Consider the following 26491-nt stretch of genomic DNA (forward strand, 5'->3'; position numbering starts at 1 on the left):
AATTTTTATGACGATTTCATCGAGTTTTATTATTTTATTGGAGATGAATATAGCAATTTTTTTTTATTTTACCAGCCAGAGGCCGTTTTCCAAAGTTATCTTTGTTTTCCACTTATTTCCTTTGTTTTCTTTTTACTTAAACTAATTACGAACACAACACCCATCCCCGATGCGGGACTTGAACCCACAACTCTTTGGACCAAGCGATAGAGACATTCTGTGCCTCTATAGCTTGTGACACCCAGGCCGGTATTTGATAGAGCTGGAGAGCATAAAACTGCAAACACTATTGTTGATTACAGGTGGTTATTTGAGGTAGTAACACAAATTAATATTAAGGAATATTATGGTTGTGTATTATAAACCTATTCGTTAAAAATTTAAAACAGGATAGGGGATAATAAAAACCGAAGTTTGCATTTACATTACATATGTATGGCTTTGATACTTTGGCAATGCTGTGTAGAGTTCCGAATTAGGCTGTATTAATGTCTAGCCAAAAATAGAGCACTTTTTCAATATTTGATTTAGTAAATTTGATCAATTAAATTTAGGAAAATACAAAAATAATTTATAATTTCATCTTACAAACTGACAACAAACTCCAGGTTCCAAGGCGACGACAGAAAAGAAAAATGTGAGAACAAATGAATGTGACGAATGAATAATTGAATAATCTTTCAAATTTAAGTATCATAATATTGCTAATTGAAATTTCAAAGGAGGGGATGAGGGAGTGAATTCTAAAATGCAATTAATACTAGTTTTAAACTTACAAGTATCACAGATCTTTTTGGCCCCTGAAATTTTAAATGTTAAGCAAAGAATTGAGTCGCTATCCAACTTGTATGTTGTCTCCCAACCAGCTGCAGCCCCCTACAGATACCTCCTGCGGATCGCCGTCACAGTAGAAGTACACTCAGAACTCGTGTAAATAGACCCATAATGCCAATAAGTTAAGAAAACCAAATCTAATAAAACGTTACAGACTGTGCGTTTATTGTTATTGTTAGAAATTTTTGCCACTATACTATCACTACTGCTTTCATTGTAATATGTTATTATGACCTCCATCCTATCTATCCTCTTATCACTGTGACTTCTATGTATATAGTTATCTTTCCCGTAGGTGATGGCTCGGATATTCTCTCTGAACTTTGTGACTGATAGAGATGACATTCTTTGTCTCTACATCAGTACGCTTCTACAGGGATATCATTTCATTTTTACTAACATTTTTAATATTAACCTGGCTACACCTTTGCATTAACGGTTCAGAACCGGAAACACCGTTTGCTACCCTCTTCTGCGACTGGAGTTCGATGATACTGGCGTAAAATACAAACAAATCACTTTACTAGGTATAGGAGGGAAGAAAAATAGTTCATCCATTTACGTAAACTAGGAAATATCGCAATTTTGAGTTTGATAATTTTCATTAGGTTTTTGTTTAATCAAGATACAGTACAGTATTAACAATAAGTGTTTTTAGTCACGAACTGAGTTATCCATGCGAACATATTCTTTATGCAGTGTATATTATACTGTACACAGCACATCAGCGTACAATATAGAGAATGAAGTTAAATTGAAAAATAATCATAATATGGATATTTAAACACATTTTAAAAAATGGTGGCAGTTCATTTCGATACAGGCTTCAGTTCTTTTGTGCATATTATCGCACTATAGAATATTGCATCTAATTCCAATTACCAGTTTCATCCTTCGCATTAGTAACTCATGTTGAAATAATTCTGTACCTACTCTATAAAAGAGTACCTTATTTACTGTAAATTTAATCTTCACTTCTGTCCGATCCGAAAAGATAAAATTACTGAGACATTCTATCTACTGTCCGTCCAAGTGGTAATGTCGCAGGATCATAGAAAGGTGGGAAATCACGTAACAGTTAATTACTTAACGAGGCCCTTTTATTTAAGTTATTTAAAACTGTTGTATAATATTTCGTAGACGTCCAATACCTAACAGAAATTAATGTTTTCAGAAAAGAGCAAAGACAGCCCAGCCACTAGCCTTTACAGAGGAGCGAGCAGATGCAGGTGGGGGAAATCGGGATGCGACGTAGGCAAACGGACGACAGTACCTGTGCGAAAATATGATTCAATATTGAAAGCGAACATATTTCTGGAACGTACTATACTCACTAACTCAGTATTGTTTACTACTGTATATGCGGCCTTGGTTCTGTGTGGAAGACAGTTGGAACTTTATTAGTAGAAGGGGTGAGAGTGAAGTAAATTAAAAAACTCAGGTACAATAAAAATTGAAGTAAAAATAAAATGATGTCCCCTGTATTTTCCACCGTCTTCTTACGCTTGAACTATAACTCTCTTAAAATACTCTCTAAACTAGTGGCCCCTAATCAATGATGTGTGATTTCACGTAGTATGGATAATAACTTCGAAATTGTAGGAGAAATTTTGTGCAAAAGATGGAATTCATGAATCGTTAGTCGTATCACGCATTTGTCAAAGTCGTCAATATTAGTAGCGGTCTTTTGCCTTTGACGTTTCTTCCTTGATGCACTCATTGATGTTCCTTCAGCTTCATGTTATTTTTGTTCAGGCAAAATCCTCTTCACCTTTAATATTTGAGGAGAAAAATTCGCTCCTGCGCCGGGGGTCGAACCCGGGTCATTGTTTCTACGTACCAAGCGCTCTGACCACTGAGCTACGTCCAGGGCTGTGGATTGAATTCGGCGTAGCTCAGTGGTCAGAGCGCTTGATACGTAGAACTAATGACCCGGGTTCGATCCCCGGCGCCAGAGCGAATTTTTCTCCTCAAATATTAATTGTCAATATTACAGACATTATTCTGTATGACAAATTAATAAAATCTTTAATATTAATATAATAATACTCTTCACCTATGTTAGACATCCTGTTTGCCCCTGCTACTTTCTGTACCTTATTTTTTACTGTTCTGCTTATTTCCTCATAAAGTTGTATACATTAAAAACGATCTCTCGTGTTCATCCTCTTTTAGTAGACCTAATGTATTTTAGTTTAAAAATATCGGCGGCATCTCGATTTCTTCTAAGCAACTGAGTATACAATTCCTTGTGTCAATGCTCCTCCCTTGTCTACCCGAGTCCCTTTGCTTGACCCAACCCTGCACAGGACCATCACCATAAAGGCTCGCTTGCTAACTTCCTCTTTCCTCACAAGTGGCAAAAAGATCTTCGATACTTATACCATTCAATACCTAAATTGACGTGATTTTTGTTTAAATTAAACTTAATTGAAATAAATACGAGTAGTTATTTAGACTGGGAAGTTTCAAAATGAAAGACCGGTATATTTTAAATATTTGTCAAATTAATGCATTCATTAAACATTATCATAATTGGTTTAATGTTTTAATGAAATACGCACCACTTCATACTAAATATTATGGGTACAAAGTTTCTGTTCTTGAACATTAAACTCTTTTACCAATTGAGGATCAGAAAGTAGGCCCACCTTAATGAACTATGGAAAGTTCCAAAGGAGGACGAGTTTGACATCACTATACTGCAGTATCATAAGACTGTCTCAGAAACTGTTTTAAGTGCCACACTTACCATGCAAGAAGCCTCGTGCAGCTTGCCCAGCTTCGGCCTGATGAAGGGACTGCAACAAACAAGCGTATCGGTTACGCCGCACTGCTCTCTAGTCTCTGGATCTGGACGCTCGCTGCTGGTCGCTCTTACCTGACTTGGCGCCAGAGAAAGATCTGGATGGGGATGGGGAGTGCCTGGTCGTTGTAGCTGTCGTCCAGGGAGTTGCGTCGCTCCATGCTGTGACAATAAAAAAAAACACGAGAGTTACTTATGGCGAAGTGTATCAACATCGGTTAAAAACGCAGTAATCGTAGATTATGAAACGACGGTTAAACAGTAACAGTAGTTAAAATGTAATTTGTGTGCACCATTCATAATCGCCGATTACTTAAACATGGCTAGCTGACACCTCATTTAACCAGAGTAAAGTCTATGATGGTACACTGTTTCTACAAAATGACTAAAGGAAAGTATCCATACCGCTGCAAAGATAATAGCCAACGTCTAAAAATGACTGCGCTCACTCCGTTCTACATCGAAATGAACATGTCCTACATTTTCGCTTTGCATTTGTTTGCCTTTGGGCGCTGTTATACTTGCGAGTTGCATTTCCTTGCTGTTAGGTTAAAATCGTACAAAATAGAAAATTGAATGCAAAAATGATTATATCCCATTGTGTGGTTGAAGTATCGCTAGACTTAATTACTAGAATTTAAATATATTATATAAACAGATGGAATATCTATAAAGGAAAAGGACGCAGAAGATTAATAGGAATGTGTAAACGATCCAGGACCCCGTTTACACGAGGGAACTGTTCATTATCCTATGATCCATCCATTACCTCTCTTTGTTCAGCCAGTGACATAGAGAAAGAGCTATTAGAGTATTGCCTCTTAAAATACAGAAAATAACAGTTACATAGAATCGTAATATAAGCAGCCGAACTATAGGAGAAATATGACTTTTTGTGTTATTTCAAGTGATCCATTTGTAGATTTTGATAAACGAAATCCCTCCTGAAATTTTCTGTCACTTAATTCCTCCTAAGAATTCTCTCTTTCCACTAAAGAACCTTCACGCTCACGCTCTATCAAGTAATTCAAGTACTGTATTATAAATTAATCGTCTTCGAAATAAACATCTGTGGCTCTGGCCGCCATTTTGCTTTATTTGCCCTACTAATCACTGGTTATCTCCTTTAACCGCTTGAATATGGCCGGTTAGAGATTACTGTGGTTAACCTCCTATTTAAGTCGTAACAGAGGTCGATCCACTGTAAAAATGCTTAACCAGAGGTTAGGTGACAATTTTAACCGGTGTTTACACTAAACGACGTTGATACACGTGGGCATTACTTGTGGACGTAAACACATATTAGCTTGGCCCGGTCAAACAGAACGCAGATTGTCCACGCGGACTTTGAGGACCGTCCGCCACGAACTCTGTATTACGTTAGAATGCATCATCCTAGTCAAACAGCGCGCGGCCCAACGCCGCGGTCTAGTCTGGTTCGCGGCGAACTGGTAGGGAGTTGTGTTTTTCCACAGACTTCGCGGCGGACATCTCGTAGAAAATGACCGATGAAACGGAAAAATTGATTAAATTTGTGCGGGAATATGCTCATTTATATGATACGCGGTATCCAGACTCCACCTCCGTCGTCTCCTTTTTTTCAACCAACCCATCGTGGTCAGATAATCCTAATTATAGCCTATACATAATCCTTCCAATGAAATTAATTATACTGACCTGCAGTAGCGGCTCGTGAACTTGTGGATTGTTAGAGCTGCAGTAGATTTCGGTACATACAAATTTCACTTCTTGATACCATTACTAATAAGTATAGGGCAAAAATAAGTGCACTACATATTGAAAAACCAAAACTTCCTGACTTAGTTGGGAGATGTCTGTGGGATCATTTGCTAATCGCTAATAAAAACTAATACCATCGATTTCAGTCTGAATTTCAGATCGGCAGACAATCAACTTACAATCTACCAGTTCATTCTGAATTGTCTTAGAATAGCCTTTAAACAGTGCCATGTTCCAAATGATATTTGAGAGGCTCGTTTAGATTACTCACGAACTGTAGCAACCCACGAAACACATCAGGGTTCTTCGAATCGTTTTTTCATCATGTCCCCTAAGGGGAAGTTCATATTGGCCACAAAATTTGATACAATCAATATTTTTTTTTTAATAATTTCACGGTTTTTTCTCACTTCTTGATTATGTTTGAGAATGTTTGTTCTGTTCGTTTCACTTAATTGCACAGCAGTATTAGTTTTGCGCAACATAGCCAATGAAACAACATTTTTCAGGTGAGACTGCGAAGATTCGTGCATTTTGCTTTTTAGGGGCAAATGTCCTAAATCTGTCACACCACTCCTAGTCCATGCAGCATCACCACCGAAGAGAAGGCAAGGAAAACAAAGTACAGATTTTTTTTGTTCACATCCACGTAACCACAAATGCTTAGCGCAAATGTCATTGTTATACTTCCTTACATATATGCACTATTTCAGCTGGATGAAGCTTAAGTAAGATTTAAGTCGGGTAACGGACGACCCTTTAATTTCACTTCATTACATCAATATTCTCCGCAAGGGAAAGTTGAGAAAAATAAAATTAATATTCTGTAATTCACATACACTCATGCTTGCAAATTTGCACTGGTTAAGTTACGGTATTAAGACGTCACACCAAAGCAATACTCAGATATACTGATGGTCAACAATTTTCTAAAACTGGAAAAGAAGTCTCTTTCGTATTTTACGTGCTATATCAAAAGGATTCTACTCGTGCAATCATTTTGAGTTGAGGCAAATATTAGGTTCTGCTGGAGGCTGGGTTTATACGTAATAATAAGGCAAAAGAGAATATTAATTTCGTTATATTAACTCGATAAGATTCTACAACAGTAAGTATGTGAAGAGAAAATAAAAATTTTGTCATTAAGTTTCAAGGGAATAGAGACTCCATTTGACGTAGCTTTACAATAGCGGTGTATGAGTGGAGGAAAGATCTTCCCTTGTGGCCTGGCTCTGCAAACCACTGCAGCGAAATATGGGTTTTAAACAGCGTCAGTTTCCCTCTGCTTCCCTTCACCTCTCTACCCCCTGACCATGCAAGACACACTCTCTATGATCTGTCCCATCCTGCAGATCCCAGGATGACTTTGAATGCAGTGTCAATTCCAATACAGTCGACGCGCAAAAAGATTATGCATAAGATAATAGTACATATTCCCGGCCAGTTGAAATATAAAGCAATTTAAATAAAAGCGGTACCAATTCTTCTACAAATTAAAATAAATATTATTTTTATTTTCCTGTCAAAGCAGGGAGTGCTGGAGCCCCGCAACTCTTACGGACGGGCCGCCCGTGCTGACCTGGTGGTAGCTACCACACCTCCGATGTCATTAGATTTTTTGCCACTATTGTTTCTTCTGCAAAAGATTTGTACGAAAACGTACTGCAGCTCGTAAATAAACCGCAAGAGGGAAATAATAGTACTTCTCAATAGTAATTTTGTCTACGAAATAATACTGTTTTCTGAGTCGTGTTTTCTTTTCTATATTCATACTTATTTTTCAGTTGATTAGTGATAAATACAGCTTAAAATACAAACAAAAATCTTGTATTTACCTCAAGCGGATCGCTAGTCTTTCCTTCGTTCCAATCGGTCTCCTCCAGTTTGTTGTCATTTTCAATATTTTTTTATTCTACAGGGACATCATTTTATTTTTACTAACATTTTTAATATTAACCTGGCTATACCTTTCTATTAACGATTGAAACAGGAAACACCGTTTGCTACCCCTTCCACGACTGGAATTCGATGATACTGGCGTAAAATACAAATCACTTTACTAGGTATAGGAGGGAACAAAAGTAGTTCATCCATTTATGTAAACTAGGAAATACCGCAATTTTGAGTTTGATAATTTTCATTAGGTTTTTGTTTAATCAAAATACAGTACTGTATTAACACTTAGTGCTTTTACTCACGAATTGAGCTATCCATTCGGAAGTATTAATTATGCAGTGTATATTGTACTGTTACAGCACATTAGCGTACAATATAGAGAATGAAGTTAAATTGAAAAATAATCATAATATGGATATTTAAACACATTTTTGAAAATGGTGGCCGTTCATTTCGATACAGGCTTCAGTTATTTTGTGCATATTATCGCACTATAGACTATTGTACCTAATTCCAATTACCAGTTTCGTCATTCGTACGAGTAACTCATGTTGAAATAATTCCGTACCTACTCTATAAAAGAATACCTTACGTACTGTAAATTCAATCTTCACTTCTGCCCGATCCGAAAAGATAAAATTACTCAGGAATGCTATCTACTGTCCGTTCAAGTGGTTTTGTCGCAGCGTCGTAGAAGGGAGGGGGGTCACGTGACAGTTAATTACTTAACGAGGCCCTTTTATTTAAGTTATTTTAAACACTTGTATAATATTACGTAGACGTCCAATTCCTAACAGAAATTAATGTTTTCAGAAAAGAGCTATGATAGCCCAGCTACTAGACTTAACAGAGGGGCGAAAAGAAGCAGGTGGGGGAAACCGGGATGCGGCGTAGGCAAACGGACGACAGTACCTGTACGAAAATATGATTCAATATTGAAAGCTCTTTCGTCACTGGAAAACGCTAACATATTTCTGGAACGTACTATACTCGCTAACTTAGTACTGCTTACGCGCCCTCGGCTCAGTATCGTGAACGGTTGGAAGTTTACTAATAGAAAGGGTGGGAGTGAAGTACATTCAAAAACTCGGGTACAATAAAAATTGAAGTAAAAATAAAATGATGTCCCTGTATAAGGCTATGTAATTCCTCAAACTGTTGTTTAGACATTCGAAAATAGTCGTAAAAACGGTCTTCAAATGAATTCAGTTCATTACACAGTCTGTGAAATTCGCCTAGTTCCTCTCTTTTTTCATTTATTTCATGCACCCACTTCCTTTTCCTTTTCCGCTTTGATGAGCGGCTCAAAGCGAACAGAAGAAGCAATTCTTCATCTGAGGAGCTGTTGGACATGATTAATCCAGGAGAAAAACGAATGTAAAAGTACAATTTCAAACAAATTTAGAAACAAATCGAGAATATACGATGAGTACTGCACTTGGCAACAATTGTTTCCACACTGGTTCGTCCTGCACTGTCCGCGTTCTCTTTGACTTCCTCAGTCCGTGGCGGACTGCGATCCTCCCGTCCGCGTTCTGTTTGACCGGGCCTTTAGTGTTCGCTTTACATCAATAATCACGATGACCAATTCATGCTGTTTGTTCAAGAGCAGTCTCCGCTGCACAAGACCAGTATGTAAGAGCAGATACAAATGCAGGGTGCAAGGTAAGATAGTACTTTAGTTGACAGGAGCAATAGAACTCACTATTTAGAGTAAGTTTTGTCAAATAAAAAATTATAGGACTTACGGATAATGAGATAATTACAAGTGTTTCGAAAGCGCTGACGGCAATTGCAAGATGTCTTAACGCCGCATAAGTAGTACCCCACAGCCCATGCGGTCAGCGACTTGAAGGGGGTGGGTTAAGTTCAACCACCTTTCACCGTGTATATTGCAGCAGGTGAGAGGAGGACGGTAGCAAACAAATGTATAAGTAGGATTTTTCAAAGGATCCCTAGTCGGTTTCTTTTGTTGCTAGAAGAACTTAGCTGGACGGTCCACCCCGGTCATTAAGGGACGCGTGCGGAAATTTCTAGGCTTGCAGTTGTGACATTTTACATTGACTTCGCCACGTGGGTATGAGACGATCGTATATTTATTTCTATATAACAAATTGTAGGGCTACTTTCATTCAATCAATCACGAATTAATGAATGGTTAATTTTGAGTTACTGTGTGTAAAAAGATCCATCATGGAACCATTGCACGGTCAATTTCTTCAAATTAATATATTTTCATACTTATATCAATAATAATAATAATAATAATAATAATAATAATAATAATAATAATAATACCGAAAGAATATAATATCAATTTGTATTTTGTGTCTAAATCGAAACCTAAAGTGGTATGTAATAAAATATGACATCATTTTGCTTCTTTTACTTCTATTCGTCGTCACTCTCTCCTAAATGAATAAAAAATCTCTCTTGGTTACTGTCCCTGTCGTGCTTCATGTAATTCGCTTCCGTTTTAATTGCATGTAGAACACAGGAGTCCACACCTGTGGAATAACGGCTAGCGCGTCTGGCCGCAAAACCAGGTGGCGGTGCTGGACCCCGGACTCATTTCACAGTCATTATCACCTTCATATCATTCAGACGCTAAATAACCTGAGATGTTGATACAGCGTCGTAAAATAACCTACTAAAAAAAAAAAAGAAAGAACACAGGAGGACACATTATGGGGACCGATTGTTGCAGCTCTATCACGCAGAAGTTAACACACTAGACTCAAGTCGAAGTAATATTGTTTTTCCTAACATAAGACTTTAGTTAATGCCAGATCATTTCCAAAGGATTTAGAATGCAGTGATATGGAGGAAGTCGTAACACTTCGTGTCCATGAGGCTGCGAGCTCCTCCACTGCATATTTCTTACTGATATTGGCTGATTTTTTATTTCCTGCAACATAACTGCCTTGATGGGTATGGGGTTGGGCATGGTAATATTACTGTGCTTCATAAAGTTAATTATGTCTTTAACATTGCTGTTCATCTATCATTGCTATCGTGGAGTTGTAAAAAAACTAAGTAATTTACAATATACTCCACAAAACAATTGTAATAATAATAAAATTATAGAAGACTTTCAAACAGCGAACAAAAACACGTGTGAATCGTTTGAACATGTTACGAAAGACTGCAGTTAGTGTTAGCATTCAGGGGAGAAATGGCAACATTTAAGTTTGTTTCAGAAAGCGGAAACAGAGATTACCCCATCCCCCGAGTGGACAGAAAAGGTTGGGCGACCCTTTTACTTCAAGGGGCAACCGCTCAGTGTGCGGTAGCCTCTGTCTTTAATTGGGGATGCATAGAACGATCCTACTATACTGAGCTTCGGTGCAATACTTCGCGAGCTAATCTGGGGATAAATATTCGCACAAAAATGACCTACGTGAACCCCGGATATGGACGTAACTCTTATTTTTTCAGTTTGTATAATTTAATGTCAGAAAATGTAAATTAGTAACCCGAATGAACAAAATAGCTCGTGTCCGGACGCAGTTCAACAATGAATGCAGAATTATCAACTTACAATGCAATACACCAACAAGTCAATACTAAGTATGGCGTAATAATTTTAATGTAAACAAGAAATACGTACAGCAATAACAAGAAATAACGTGACAATCAGGGAATTATGTCCAAATTAGTGAAAACACTTAGGATTGAAATTTCAGTTACAATTAATGAAATAATAAAACTGATGTAACTTTGTGAACAAGATGTAATTAGCATTACAGTTTGTTGTTTTACGAAGCGCTAATTCTGGGCGTTAATAATGAAATAAAGTGTAATAAACTCTGTAAACCACATTCCACTAATCTCCTACAGGTACTGTTCAAAATGTCCACCATAAGCGTGCGTGCAGTTTTCACATCTTCTAGTCCAATTATGACGAACTCTGGCCAGTAGTTCTTCACTGTTCCGAATTTCTTCCGCGGCCTGGATCATGTCTAAGTACTCACGATTTGTGAACTCTGGCATCTCGTAGTTTTGAAATAAACTAAACTGTATATCGCTGTACGTCCAACTGCACACTAATGCAATGTAAACATCACAACAGCTGATCAGTTGCGAGTACTAGGCAAACTGCCTGCCGTCCGGACAGCGATGCCAGATTTTCAGACCTTCTGTACGTGACCCGACAATCAATGTTTCCAATGTTTCTTCAATCGATTAATTCGAAATCTGTGAATTTTGTAATTAAAATACTACTAAAACGTGAACATAATAAACGTTCTCTTGGTTCTTATACAAGAAATTAAACCGTATTTTAAAGAGTATTCGTAAAATTCGCGATCGAAATATCCTCATAAAAGTATTATTTCTTCAAAAAGCTCGCAAAAACGAGCAAAATGGTATTATACTTCTTTGTTCGTTATATTTCAAGGAATCACATCCTACAATTAATGTACTGCCTTACCTTCCACCCTGTATATTCGAGGGTTAGATAGGCTACTTTCGCCACTCCTTTCTATCAGGTTACACACACTATTCTGTACTGCGTGACAATGCTAAATACGTTTTGTACAGGGACATCATTTTATTTTTACTAACATTTTTAATATTAACTTGCCTATACCTCTGGATCAACGCCGTTTGTTCTCCCTTCCACGACTGAGTTCGATGATACTGGCGTAATATATAAACAAATCACTTTACTAGGTATAGGAGGGAAGAAAAGTAGTTCATCCATTTACGTAAACCAGGAAATATTGCGCTTTTGAGTTTAATCATTTTCATTAGGTTTTTGTTTAATCAAAATACAGTACAGTATTAACAATGAGTGTTTTTACTCACGAACTGAGCTGTCCATGTGGACATATTCATTATGCAGTGTATATTATACTGTCTACAGCACATTAGCGTACAATATACAGAATGAAGTTAAATTGAAAAATAATCATAATTGGGATATTTAAACACTTTTTTTTTTAATGGTGGCCGTTCATTTCGATACAGGCTTCAGTTCTAATGTGCATATTATCGCACTATAGACTATTGTACTTAATTCCAATCACCAGTTTCGTTCTTCGTACTAGTAACTCATGTTGAAATAATTCATACCTACTCTATAAAAGAGTACCTTAAGTACTGTAAATTCAATCTTCACTTCTGCCCGATCCGAAAAGATAAAATTACTCAGACTTACTGTCTACTGTCCGTCCAAGTGGTTATGTCGTAGGGTCGTATAAAGGAGGAAAATCACGTGACAGTTAATTACTTCACGAAGCCCTTTTATTTAAGTTATTTTAAACAGTTGTATAATATTACGTAGACGTCCAATTCCTAACAGAAATTAATGTTCTCAGAAAAGAGATAAGACAGCCCAGCCACTAGCTGGCGAATAAAAGCTGGTGAGGGAAACAGAGATACGACGTAGGCAAATGGACGACAGTACCTGTGCGAAAATGATTCAATATTAAAACGCGAACATATTTTTGGAACGTACTGTGGCTACTATGACTATATGCGGTCTTGGATCTATGTGGAGGACGGTTGAACTTCGTTAGTAGAAGGGGTGGGAGTGAAGTACATTCAAAAACTCAGGTACAATAAAAATTGAAGTAAAAATAAAATGATGTCCCTGTATTTATTAACTTATATTAGTTATAGGAATAAAAGACTATCATGAAACTTAAAATGAGATATATCGGAGATAAATTTTAATGAATTGAAAAACTGTGAAGGCATTTAATTACTAGGGTCGTGACATCGTATATTTTTATTGGTTTAGGTGAACATACGACGCCAGCCAGGTTTCAAGTAGAGGCAGCGGAAGCGAATTTGACACACTTCTAAGCAAGTACGTTCCGTGTTTTGTATACGATTATTGCGTATTATAAAATCATTGTATATAAGGTTTAATATCGGAAATGTCTAAAATACTGGTGAGGTTGAGAATAATTGTTGGAAATCATACTTAAATTGTCACAAAGTGGTAAAACACAAATCTGAAAAGATGTTTTTTTTTTATTTAGAATTTTGCATTACAGTTTTAGAATGCCGAAAACGTATATGGCGTACAATTTTGCGTTCCCTATATTTAACTGTTACATTAATTATTTATCACATCAACCTCAGAAAAAACCCAACCAGGTAATTAGCCCAAGCGGGAATCGAACCCGCGCCCGAGCACAACTTCAGACTGGCAGGCAAGCGCCTTAATCGACTGAACCAAGCTGGTGGCTTAAATGTAAAGTTTACGTGTCTGAGGTTTTTTTTCCAAAATCCCCTCATTCAGTTTTAGTTATATTTATGAGTTACTAATGATAAACCCTGTGTAGTCTTGTCATGGTTAACATGTGGAGTACAATATGACGACTTAATTATCATACAATTACAGACGTGCAACTATATTCATTAAAAAAAAATACTACTAGAGGAACAGCTACAGTGAGCCACGGTAATGTGTAGGTAATTCGTTTTACCACAAATTTGGTCCATGGTAAAATATTAATTTTCACTGATTAACTTTACAACTTCTTTACCGCGTTAACTTCTTAGGAAATTACTAATTTTCATTCCACTTACATTTTTGTTTCAAGAAAAAACCTGTTTTTTTACGAAAATACTCTTATGTTACTCACTGATTTATTGCAGTACTAGCATGACTCGGCTGCAAGATAGCCCTAGTAGCTAATGAAACAGTGTATATTACACCAAGTTATGCTTTACCGACAATGGAAATAAAATTCACAGCTTACGTCAGTAGTCAGTACTAAACTCCGAGGATGACACACATCTTCCTGTTTATGTTAAGTTTGAAGCTCTCTATAAAATACACACGAGGTTGCCGTCTTGTAACTGTTCCCTTTATAATCCCCTACTTGTAGAAACTACACAATTACAAATGACAGCTCACCCACCTCTTCGTCTAGGAACAGAAATTGCCTGAAGAGCAGAGCTGGACGTCGAGATGACGAGTGAGCGGATGAGCGTCGAGATCTCATCGATTTTGTGGCGCCTGCTGGACCGCACGAACTTCGCCGAAATCGTCCGACAAATGACTGCTCGAAAGCGAAAGAGGCGCCATGCGCTTGAACGGAGTTTTCCAGACGAGTGCGTGGGACGAAAATTGCGTTCGCGGTTTTGATTCATATTCTACGTAGAAATATCACAGTACAACGAAATCAGTAGTCAACAAATTTGAACTTTTTCCAATAACATGAATAACATATGCTGATCTTAACTAACTCTCACGCGCTGAAATGACCTAGGGTTGTCAGATTTTGAGATGGGAAATAAGGAACACCTTTCATCCATATTCGGTTTCTTAGAAAACATTGAGTGTACATGCATAAGAGTTTTCTGCCCAAATGCAGGTCTTTCACTGCAAACCCAGCATTCTCCAATATTTCCTATTTTCTGCCTTCCTCTTAGTCTCCGCATATGAACCATATATCTTAATGTCGTCTATCATCTAATGTTTTCTTATTCTCCCTTTCACCATTCCTTCCAGTGCATTCTTCACTAGGCAGTTTCTTCTCAGTCAGTGACCAAACCAATGTAGGCTATTACATATTAATTAATACAATTAATCTTATTATAATTTATGCATTATATATTGTAATTATTTATTACGTCATATAGGTAATTATACTGTGAACTTAATTTTTCATTTTATATATTCCTATATTTAACTACACATATAAAAAAACCTTGTAAAATTCACTACAGTTTTCATCATTGTTGAATTATACAAGATCATTTTTTATACCATTTGTAGTATTCTATTCTTTTCATCCTTCATTTTGTAGTCATTACTGAAAATAATCGCCGTAAATGGGGAAAAGCTTATCAAGAACTTTATTACAAATACAATATTTTTAGGTTTTTGTGCACCAGTTCAATCTATGAAATACACTAATTTTTCTGGTACTATCATACATACTACTACGCCGCCACCAACCACATTGAAGTCCACACCTGTGGAGTAACGGTCAGCGCGTCTGGCCGCGAAGCCAGGTGGCCCGGGTTCAATTCCCGGTCGGGGCAAGTTACCTGGTTGAGGTTTTTTCCGGGGGTTTCCCTCAACCCAAGATGAGCAAATGCTGGGTAACTTTCGGTGCTGGACCCCGGACTCATTTCACCGGCATTATCACCTTCATCTCATTCAGACGCTAAATAACCTAAGCTGTTGATAAAGCGTCGTAAAATAACCTACTAAAAAACACATTGAAAATGTAAGTACTGGGCGTGGGATTTGGAATTTGAAAACGGAACATTGTGCGTACGGTTCAAGAATCGCACCGTATGCGTAATGAAAATAACTAAAACCGTATTTATTGTTCCGGGTAACACCGTACATCTGGCAACTCTACGTTGAACACAAATGACGGTGAAAAGTTCGTAACACGTCATGTTTTTCCGTTGTGCATTATTTAATCGACAGTTTGAAAAATCAGAATTTTTTATTATTAAAAAGTACTTTGATTTAATTTCTTGTATACAAATTTCAAACGGAAACGATAAAAGTGATAAATAGCCAACCAGCTATTAAAAACTTAATAAAACCCCTCTTAATGCCTAATAATGTAGAGCAAAAATCATAAATTTCCTTATTTCTTCCTCTTATGAGAACTGGACCATGTATTGTGGGTCCCTATCACCACGGCATGGCACGTCCTCAGGTTGCGGATCGAGGAGACGGCCTCCAGATATGGAGCGTAGCTGTGAATATATCGAATAAGCAGTCGCGGACAGCAGATGAGGGGTGGTCCTCTAGCTTGGGGGTTGGGCGAAGGGCTAACAACCCATCACCGTAAAAAACAGCTTGTAACGAAGCCTTCAAATAAGCCTCGGAATGGGGCTGATTCTCTGGCACGACCACAGCAAAGGAATAAAGTTTTGAGATTTGGTACTTGGAATGTTACAAGTCTATATAGAACAGGAGGGGTAACATTAGAAGCAAAAGAACTAGCTAGATATAGAATAGACTTTGTGGGAGTACAGGTTAGGTTAGATGGGAGGTTAGGTTAGATGAGAACGGCATAACACAAATAGAAGTTTACTTGTATTATGGGGAAGGAAACGATAATCACCAATTAGGAACAGGATTCTTTATTCACATAAGAATAAAATCAGCAGTAAAAAAGGTCGAATTTATCAGTGATAGGTTATCGTATTTAGTACTTAAGGGTAGATGGTGCGATATCTTAGTTATAAATGCTCACGCCCCTACAGAAGAGAAAGACGACCATATAAAGGATAGCTTCTATGAGGAATTGGAACAGACTTGATCAGTTACCTGGATATCACATGAAATTTTATTGGGAGATTTCAATGTTAAAGTAGAACGGGAGGATATTTTTAACCCGACTACTGGAAAAGAGAGCCTTCACGTAACTAGTAATGATAATGGAGTTAGGTTAGTCAACTTTGTCCCATCGAAAAATTTAATTGTCAAAAGTACAACATTCCCCCATAAGGATATACATAAATATACTTGGACTTCTCCAGATGGATTGACACGTAACCAGATAGATCACATCTTGATAGATAAAAGAAGACATACTAGTATAGTAGACATTCGAACCTTCAGGGGAGCAGACTGTAATTCTGACCATTATTTGGTAATTGGAGAACTAAGAGAAAGACTATCAGTAGCCAAGCGAGTAGAGCAACAAGTTAATATTAGAAGATTCAATATTCCGAAATTAAAGGACGAGGAAACTAAGCAACATTATCAGGTCGAAATTTCAAATAGGTTTGCGGAATTAGCAAGTGCCGACGAAGTTGAGGAAGATTTAGATGTTAATAGCGTGTGAGAAAATATCCGGGATATCAAAATTACAGCTGAACAGAGCATAGGTTATTATGAAACTAAGAAAAAGAAACCGTGGTTTGATGAAGATTGTTGCATGGTAGCAGAAAGAAGGAAACAGGCAAAATTGAAATTCTTACAGGATCCAGTTGAGGCGAATAGAGATAATTATTTCAATAAAAGACGGGAAGCAAATCGTACACTTAGGAATAAAAAGAGATTACTTGAAGGAAAAATTGAATGAGATGGAAACAAATAGTAAAAATAAAAACATTAGAGATTTATATAAGGGCATAAATTTAAGAATGGATATCAGGCAAGGGTAAACGTGATCAAGGATGAGAATGGTGACTTGCTTGCAGACTCTCATTCAATCCTGAACAGATGGAAAAACTATTTTGGGCAACTATTAAATATACATAGGCCAAATAGAAATGATTGGGATGAAATTGAAATACAAACTGCTGAGCCATTTATATCCGAACCCACACTGTCTGAAGTCGAAATTGCGATAGAAAATCTGAAAAATTATAAGTCTCCAGATATCGAGCTAATTCCAGCAGAATTAATACAAGAGGACGGAAGCGCATTATCTAACGAAATTTATAAACTTGTACTTGCTATATGAGAAAAGGAAATTGTACCAGAACAATGGAAGGAGTCCATAATCGTACCTATCTTTAATAAGGGGGACAAGACTAACTGTAGTAACTTTCGAGAAATATCACTTTTGTTGACGTCGTACAAAATTTTGTCCAATATTCTTTTGAGAAGATTAACTCCATATGTAGTGGGATCATCAGTGTGGTTTTAGGCGTAATAGATCGACTATTGATAAGATTTGTTGTATTCGACAGATAATAGAGAAAAAATGGGAGTATAAGTGTACAGTGCATCAGTTATTCATATATTTCAAAAAGGCATATGACTCGGTTAAGAGAGAAGTTTTATATGGTATTCTTATTGAATTTGGTATTCCCAAGAAACTAGTTTGATTAATTAAAGTGTGTCTCAGTGAAACGTACAGCAGAGTCCGTATAAGTCAGTTTCTGTCAGATGCGTTTCCAATACACTGTGCCCGTTCAAAGATAGAAGAAAATATTCATTCGTGTACAAAAGTGAAAATAGGTAGGTACAAAAGTAATGGGCCGCTTCAATATTATAAGTCCCAGATACAAGATACTGTGCATGCTCAGAAAACCAGAGCACAGATAAACAAGCTATCGCCAGAGTTATTTAAATTCGTTCTATTTCAAGTGTTGTAACCCGATCTAGAAAGCACTTGAAAATATAAAAAAGAAAAATGGATATCCTCTAAATAATAGACGGCTCAGACATCTGCGTGTCATTTAGAGGGGAGCGGATTCGAGCCTCATTCCATTGAATTTATTTTTATTTCTTGAATAACATTAAAATGGAGTTTTACAGAGTCTTGTGACCGATGCTTCAGTTTGTTTAACAAATGTTGAATAATTACTGTCCAACTCCGCAGTTATTAGTAGACCTGATCTGGCCCAAAACGAAAAAAAAAAACTATTAATTGGAAGACAGTTTTGTCTTGTTTGTCTTCTCAAACAAAATAAAGACAAACAATTACAAAAAAGAAGCAAAAAAATATCTAAAACTCAACTTTAACGTTATTTCGAACGTAAACAAATCTGACCAGCGTAGGTTAGCTTCTGTCTACTCGTACTTGCTAATAATGCCTCTACTTTGTCTCAGAGTTCTTGCTGCTCTCCTCAGTTTCCTAGGACGTTCCTCTGCTGGAACTAACAAGGGAAGGGTTTCGGCTCGAACAGGAATTTCGTATCCAAAATTTGTTTACAGGCTCATCTTTACATCTCTGTAAAGCTCCCAAAAGCATTCGTTTGTGTAATGTGTGATTTGTCTGTTAGAGCACTGCACAAGTTGAGAGGTGGGGAGAGCACTGCACAAGTTAAGGGGATGGGACACCTTACTCGTAAGCCTAGCCTAGCCTAGAAACTAGTGCGAGTGGTAAAATGTCTAAAGCCCATTTAAGAACATTTTTGTCCAACGTTCTGCCTGAAAATATTGCAGCTAATCAAAAGTGTACATTGTTGTGTGAGTCACTGAATGCGCACAAGGACGCAACATTAATAAATTAATCATTCCAAGGCTAGGACATTGAATGTATGATCATTCCACCTAAAAAAAACTAAATATATCCACCCTCTGAATATCTATTTCGTTAGACAACACAAAATATATGATATGCTCGGAGGGTAACAGTTTACATAAGGACTCTTGCTGAAAATCCAGAACTTAACTTGGGAAATCCAGTGTTTATAATGAAAATGCACTCTGTTATTCATAACCAGTTGTCTCCTCCAGTGTACCGCCCTATGCTTCAGTATTCCTGGCAGTCAGCTGGTTACGTGAATCCTGAACAAGTCTCGGACTTCAAAAATGTAATTCAGGTGGCATTTGATTTTTCGCCAATGGAGTGTGGCTCAGAAGATTGTTCAGGTGTTGCTTCTGCGTGTTGTGCTTATTGCTCTGCTCCATGCTGTTTCATGCATTTTATAGAGAATCCTCATGTACATTTTTAAAGAAGTGTATTGACCAATACCAACCAAACGGAGAGTTACACAAATGAATACTTTTACGGTCTTCATCACCATTGTGAAGTAAGCGTCTGTACAAATTTTTAACCAAAAACTCCTGTTCGAGCCGAAACCCTTCCCTTGTAAGTGCCAATTCAAGACAAGATATGTTTCACAGGATCTAATTGCATTTAACACATTTTTTCGGGAAAGTTACAGTACAATACAACCACTGACTGTTCTTAGCTAGAAGTTTCCTGAAAGTTCGATTACTTACAGTCCAATTTTTAATACTGTAATAAAAATTGTCATTATTTATTCGTTACAATGATGTCATCAGTACAGTTCAGTAAATCTAGTTTCCTCAGCATGTAGTCAAGAAATTCTTTCCTTTCAGGTAAACAACTATGTCGTCTCCAGATATGTAATAGCTCTCTCGCGAAATCTAACTAAACCTGACTAACATATATCCGAAAGTGGCGAAAAAATGCGACTGAATTTTCTACCGCTAACCTTTGTTAACATTAATTCTAGGAATTGGACTATAACTATTCCGCTTTTTGTCAAACTGAAACATCGGTCCCAAGATTGTAAAACTACATTCTAATGTTATTCGTGAAATAAAAAAAAAACTCACTGGGATGAGGCTCGAACCCGCTCCCTTCCGTGTGAAAGGCGTCTGAGCTACTGAGGAGAGACGAAAATCCATGCTTCTAAGCTGTGTGTCAATCTTCTTACGAACGTTATCGTGTGAATCGCGCTATGAAACGACCTCCAAGAGTCGACTCATATTTTCCTTGTACTGTACACTGATTGATTGTTTCACAAGGGCCGGATCCGGAACGGATCCATGCACTTGGGCCGTTTAGGCCGGTTGTATGTCCTATATACGATGTTTGTCTAAGCCCGAAGGATAGACCGGATAGCATTCATGAATCCGACGCTGACAAGCGGGTCATCCTTCCTAGAACCTGCAGGTGTCACATTATTTACTGACGAGACTGAACCCAAATCCCGGAGCTCCAAGCATCTTAATCAGCATCGAAAACCCGTACTACCCTCAGACATCACCTATTTTGCTATTAGATAATAGCGTTTGCCAGAGTGGATTGGAATAAACTGATGGGGATCCTAAAGAAAATTGGCGTGGATTGGAAAGAAATGAAGCTGTTCAGTAATCTTTATATGAAACGAGACAAAGTCAGGACAGGAGAAGAAATGTCAGAAGAAAGTGAAATAGGGATAGGAGTACAAAGATGCCCTTTATCACCTACCTTGTTCAACATCTACATGGAGGATTTAGCGAAGCACTGTTTTTAGAACATGGGAGAAGTGATAGTAGGAGGAAGTGTATAAGATTTGCTGATGATATGGCATTGTTGGCAGACGAGATGATACTAAGGGATATGTTACTGGAGCTAAATGACAGCTGTGAGCAGTATAGAATGAAGAAAAAATGTTATGTTTTATTTAACGACGCTCGCAACTGCAGAAGTTATATCAGCGTCGCCGGATGTGCCGGAATTTTGTCCCGCAGGAGTTCTTTTACATGCCAGTAAATCTATTGACATAAGCCTGTCACATTTAAGCACATTTAAATGCCATCGACCTGGCCCGGGATCGAACCCGCAACCTTGGGCATAGAAGGCCAGCGCTATACCAACTCGCCAACCGGGTCGACTAGAATGAAGATAAATGCCAACAAGACAAAGACCATGGTCATAAAAAGAAAAGTAAAGAAGGTAAACTTGCGAATTCTAAATGAGACAGTAGAGTAAGTGGACAGCTTCAAATACTTGGGGTGTACTATAAGCAGTAAAATGAGCTGCTGCCAGGAAGTCAAACGGCAAAGGAAGCTTTTAATAGAAAAGGAGCATCATCTGCGCACCTCTGGAGAAAGAACTAAGGAAGGGACTAGTGAAGTGCTTTGTGTGGAGTGTCGCATCGTATGTGGCAGAAACATGGACATTACGACGAAGTGAATCGAAGCGAATAGAAGCATTTGCAATATGGATATGGAGAAGAATGGAGCATGTGAAGTGGACAGACAGAATAAGAAACGAAGCTGTGTTGGAAAGAGTGAATGAAGAAAGAATGATGCTGAAACTGATCAAGAAGAGGAAAAGAAATTGGCTGGGTCACTGGTTGAGAAGAAACTGTCTTCTGAAGGATCCACTAGTAGGAATGGTGAACGGGAGAAGAGTCTGGGGCAGAAGAATAAATCAGATGATAGACGACATTAAGATATATGAATCATAATGAGCAGACAAAGAGGAAGGCAGAAAATAGAAAAGACTGGAGAATGCTGGGTTTTCAGTGAAAGACCTGCTCTTAGGCAGAACACTGTGAATGAATGAATGAATGAATGAATGAATGATATGAAGGGGAATTTTAGTGTTATTGGAATGAAAAATAGAGACGGACGTATCCGATAAAAACCCTCTGCAATGTCTGTTTTTTCATCGGAAATTCCATCTAGACCTGACCTGGGATCGAACCCAGGCCTACTGAATGAGAATCCAGAGAACACTGTAGTCACAGACGCTTCGGTAGGCACATTAGAAAAAAGCGAAGATAAATTAAACACTTTCATTCTGAATCAAACAGCAGCTCAACTGCTTCGAAGTCCGAGGTACCACTTTCATCTGAACTCGAACTGGCGCTCTCCAATGTTCACATTGTATCTTTCCACAAGTTACTCCAACTCTCATACTTTCTCCACTTCTCTTAACATAATCTGTATAGTGTATATAATGAAGGTTTTCACTTCTATGCTAGCATGTCTTTTAGGGCTGACTCAATATCGCACTAATTCAAATTCTAAATGTCTTTTTAGATCGGTAACATAACCTTGAACTTGAGAAACATTAACACAGAGTACAAAATTTTCCAGTAAAATTCTGAAGGAACGAATAAATCTCCAAAGAAAACCGAATCACGTGACTTCAAAACAGAAGTGACTTCATAACGAATAGGACTGACTTCGAATACTTGGCATAGACGCAATAAGATTTTCACGCATGAAATGCTGTTTGTTACTCCGCTTGCAGAATGTAGTTCAATATTTACAAAGAATGTCTAAACTCCCGCTGTCAGTTCGTAACTATGAACGGAAACAAAAATAAACAGCTTTGATTGATTTATAAGACACTTTTATGTTACTGTCAACATTTAACAGTCAGAATATTCAGAAAATGTCATTCAAGTAACGACATACATACAATGGGTATGAAAACTTGCCCTTTTAACTTTCAATATTATTGAATGATCAAATTGGATACATAATACTTTCTACAGGTTAACGTAAGTCTTTCCACGTCTGTGGCTCAACGCTAGCGCGTTGATTTTCGATACAGGCGGCCCAGGTTCGACCTCCGGCTAGGTCGTGGTGAAATTTGTGGCAGACAAAGCAAACGTTGCAGAGGGTTTCTCTTGGGGTACACTTGTTTTCCTCTATCGTTCTACCAACACCCTCCACTTTCCCCTCATTTCACCCATCATCTACAATAGTAAAGTGAAGGGGTGGAGTCCTGGGTGTACGGGTTCCCAATGCTGATATTGAAAGGGCTTACAAGCAAACATTCTGATGGGGGCAGATAAGAAAGTTAATTTTTTTTTCTTCCACCATGTTAATAATGTCAAAAGAAGAGCTTATAAAAATTTTGGCCACTCGACCGCAATTACGAGGGCCGTAAAAAAATTAATTCGCCAGGGGCCGTTAACAGAAAGGAAAAACACAATTTCATTGGACAAATGTATTAGAACGGACACAGCTTGTTGAGCTATTCTTCAACATATTTCCATCGGAATTGAGACATTTCTCATATCATAGTATCGACAGAGTGGTGCAGACGCAGTAAAACGCTGGTTCCGGACTGAGGCGGCTGACTTCTACGACACAAAAATTGATCCCATGACATAAAAAATGTCTCAATTCCAGTGGGGGATATGTTGACAAATAGCGCAACAATTATTGTATCTGTTTCAATAAATATTTCCATGAAACTGTGCTTTTTTTCTATAAACGACACAAAGGAAAATCACGTTCTGGACGGCCTCGTAATTGCGGTCGAGTGGCCAAAATTTGTATAAGCACTTCTTTTGACATTATTAACATGGTGGAAGAAAAAAATTTAACTTTTTTATCTGCCCCCATCAGAACGTTTGCTTGTTAGTGCTCCGGCTACTGGGACTTACCAAGTTACTTTCCGAGAAAGGGACTGAGGCAGGATGACCCACCTGTTAAAATCGGATTCATGAATGCCACCTCTCAGACTTGGACAATCATCGTTCCCTGCTCCACCCTAAAGAATCCAAGCCAAATAATGTTTGAAATTTACATTTCAGAGGAGGCATCTACTTACTTTTTTTTATTTTAGTTGGTTATTTAACGACGCTGTACCAACTACTAGGTTATTTAGCGTTGATGAGATTGGTGATAGCGAGGTGATATTTGGGGAGATGAGGCCGAGGATTCGCCATAGATTACATTGCATTCACATTACGGTTGGAGAAAACCTCGGAAAAAACCCAACCAGGTAATCAGCCCAAGAGGGGATCGAACCCGCGCCCGAACGCAACTTTGGACCAGCAGGCAAGCGCCTTAACCGACTGAGCCACGCTAGTGGCCTAAAATTCCCAATATACTTAATCAATTTAAGAGAGCGGTGTATTATGATAATATATAATTGTAAGAATTCAGTTTTGTCCTTTAAATGTGCAGAAATTTGACCCGAACAAATGTTACATGTAAAATTCTCTTGGAGAGCGAAAAGTTACATTTGTTCAGATCAAATTTCTGCATATTTAAAGGACAAAACTAAAATTATTTCAATCATTTATTATCATGATACAATGCTCTCTTAGACTGAGCATATTGGGAATTAAATCAATGGCTTTCCCATAACACACTATGAAATATTCCATATAAAACAATTTTTATCTCGAAAAGAAAGCAAAAGCGACCAAAATTGTATTAAACTTCTTTGTTTGAAATATCTCGAAGAATAACCCCCTGAAATTAATGACATTACTTATGGTTCACTCTGTAGAAAGATCTCAGCACTGAAGAGAAACTTATTTGGGCCTAGTGAATTTGAAGCCATTGGCATTATGCCTTTTAATCCAGTAGAAATTTTTATGTAAGTTTCCTTACGTTAAAATTTTAAGATGACATTAATAATGTCCTGACTGGCTCCTTGAAAGAATATCTTTATATATATATATATATATATATATATATATATATATATATATATATATATATATATTTATTAGAACTTGGTTATAACGACATCCAAGGGATCTTAAAAATTATGTTGTTATAAACGAGTGTCGTAGTAACCGAGATTCACATTATCAATCTAGTCAGGTGGAAGATGAAAAATAACAAACTTAATTAGACTTATTTTAGATTTATGTATTTACATTTAAGCCCACAATGAACATAATAAAATACACGTACGCCTACAATTATAAATACAGTATTCTGTATTAAAACAGTTTGTTCAGTACTCACCAAACTATTTTACTTAGAAGTGAAGTAATCAGTCATTTTACTCTGTTGTCTTCTACTTGCCCAATACCCACTTTCTAGGGCTAAATTAATTTCTATGTTCATAATTTCAGTAGCAATTTCACTGCTCCCTTCCCTAGCTTCATAGAACATGTTCATAATTCTAATGGCTTCTAAAGCGTCACTCACTTCTTTTAGCGGCCATACTGCGTTAAAATGCGTGCACTTAGTGAAAACTTCTTGTCGGAACTGATCTAATACCGTATGAATTCGGGCAGGTTACAATGGGGTGGGGAATCCGCCTGCATTCGAGAGGTCTATGACAGAAGGAGACTGTAAAGAATTTGTCAGGGTCAGATTTCAACAAAATATTTCTTAAGATACTTTGTTTCTTAGAAAATCTTATTCCAAACTGAGGTTGAAAATGACGTTATATGCGATGTAGACGCATATGCGTTTGTCGTATTAAGCAAGGTAGGAAAGCATATGTCTTATGGGGAATTAGTTGCGACCACAAATATTTGACGTTATAGGCGAGGTGTCGCACAAAACCAAGTTCTACTGTATGTGTATATATATATATATATATATATATATATATATATATATATATATATATACGCCAATGGCCGAACTCAAAAGCAAAAGAAAAAAATTGCTGTTGAACCAGGGATAAGCATTGCATCACTCAGCAGAAATTAAACTTCTGGTTCTGACAGTGATGTGGTAAATTACTTTCATAAATTCATCAATATAAATAATTTTTTAAAAGGATTGTGCATACTGATACTTAATACCTTAACATACACATATACTGATGCCGGGTTTTGAATTTCCCTGGGGTGCAGGCTACTAGATGAGCAACATCATATTTTTTGCTTCTATTTTTTTAGTGCTGTCGATCGATCAAAATATTTAATCGATTAACTATTTGAATTTAATCAATTAATCGATAGATTGCTGAGCTTTCTAAGGCTAATGTGGAAGGACCTGATGAAGTTGCTTTAACACCAACAGTGACAGACTTAAAACCAGGAGTTTATGTATTGGCGAAAGTTGTTTCAGAAAATCGTAAGGCCAGGTGCACAGAATCAGAAGTGGTGTGATATAACATTTTGTCTAATGGTACTTTGCTCCCATTGATTTCTATAATGTGATGCACATAGAATCAGACGTGACAAGACAGTCACGAGCAAACACAAGGAAACAAAATTGGACGACTCAAAACTGGTCACGAGCAAACAGTCTGATGGCTGTATTGTACTATGCATGTATGAATAGCCATGTCCACGAACTCGACGTAAAAAGTATTCCATAAGTTACCCAATCATCTAATTCAAACACCAGTTGGGTCTTAGTTA

At 37.4% G+C, this 26491-nt stretch overlaps 1 protein-coding gene across 6 annotated transcripts in view; it reads right to left on the bottom strand.

Moving 5' to 3' along the window:
- The window catches only part of LOC138708093 (protein unc-80 homolog), a 240615-nt gene that overhangs the window by 208689 nt on the left and 5435 nt on the right, over positions 1-26491 (bottom strand). For 5 of the 6 annotated variants that reach the window (XM_069838261.1, XM_069838260.1, XM_069838259.1 and 2 more), the window contains exons 1-3: positions 14155-14271; positions 3716-3802; positions 3587-3635 (exon numbers count right to left, since the gene is read on the bottom strand). In XM_069838261.1, coding sequence (XP_069694362.1) covers positions 3587-3635; positions 3716-3801 — 135 coding nt within the window. In that variant the 5' untranslated portion in view covers position 3802; positions 14155-14271. Of the gene's footprint in view, positions 1-3586; positions 3636-3715; positions 3803-14154; positions 14272-26491 lie in introns of those variants that run through there. The other variant, XM_069838258.1, reaches the window with a different exon arrangement.

Source organism: Periplaneta americana, chromosome 10 (assembly GCF_040183065.1).
Source record: "Periplaneta americana isolate PAMFEO1 chromosome 10, P.americana_PAMFEO1_priV1, whole genome shotgun sequence".
NCBI classification, from domain to species: Eukaryota; Metazoa; Arthropoda; class Insecta; order Blattodea; family Blattidae; genus Periplaneta; species Periplaneta americana.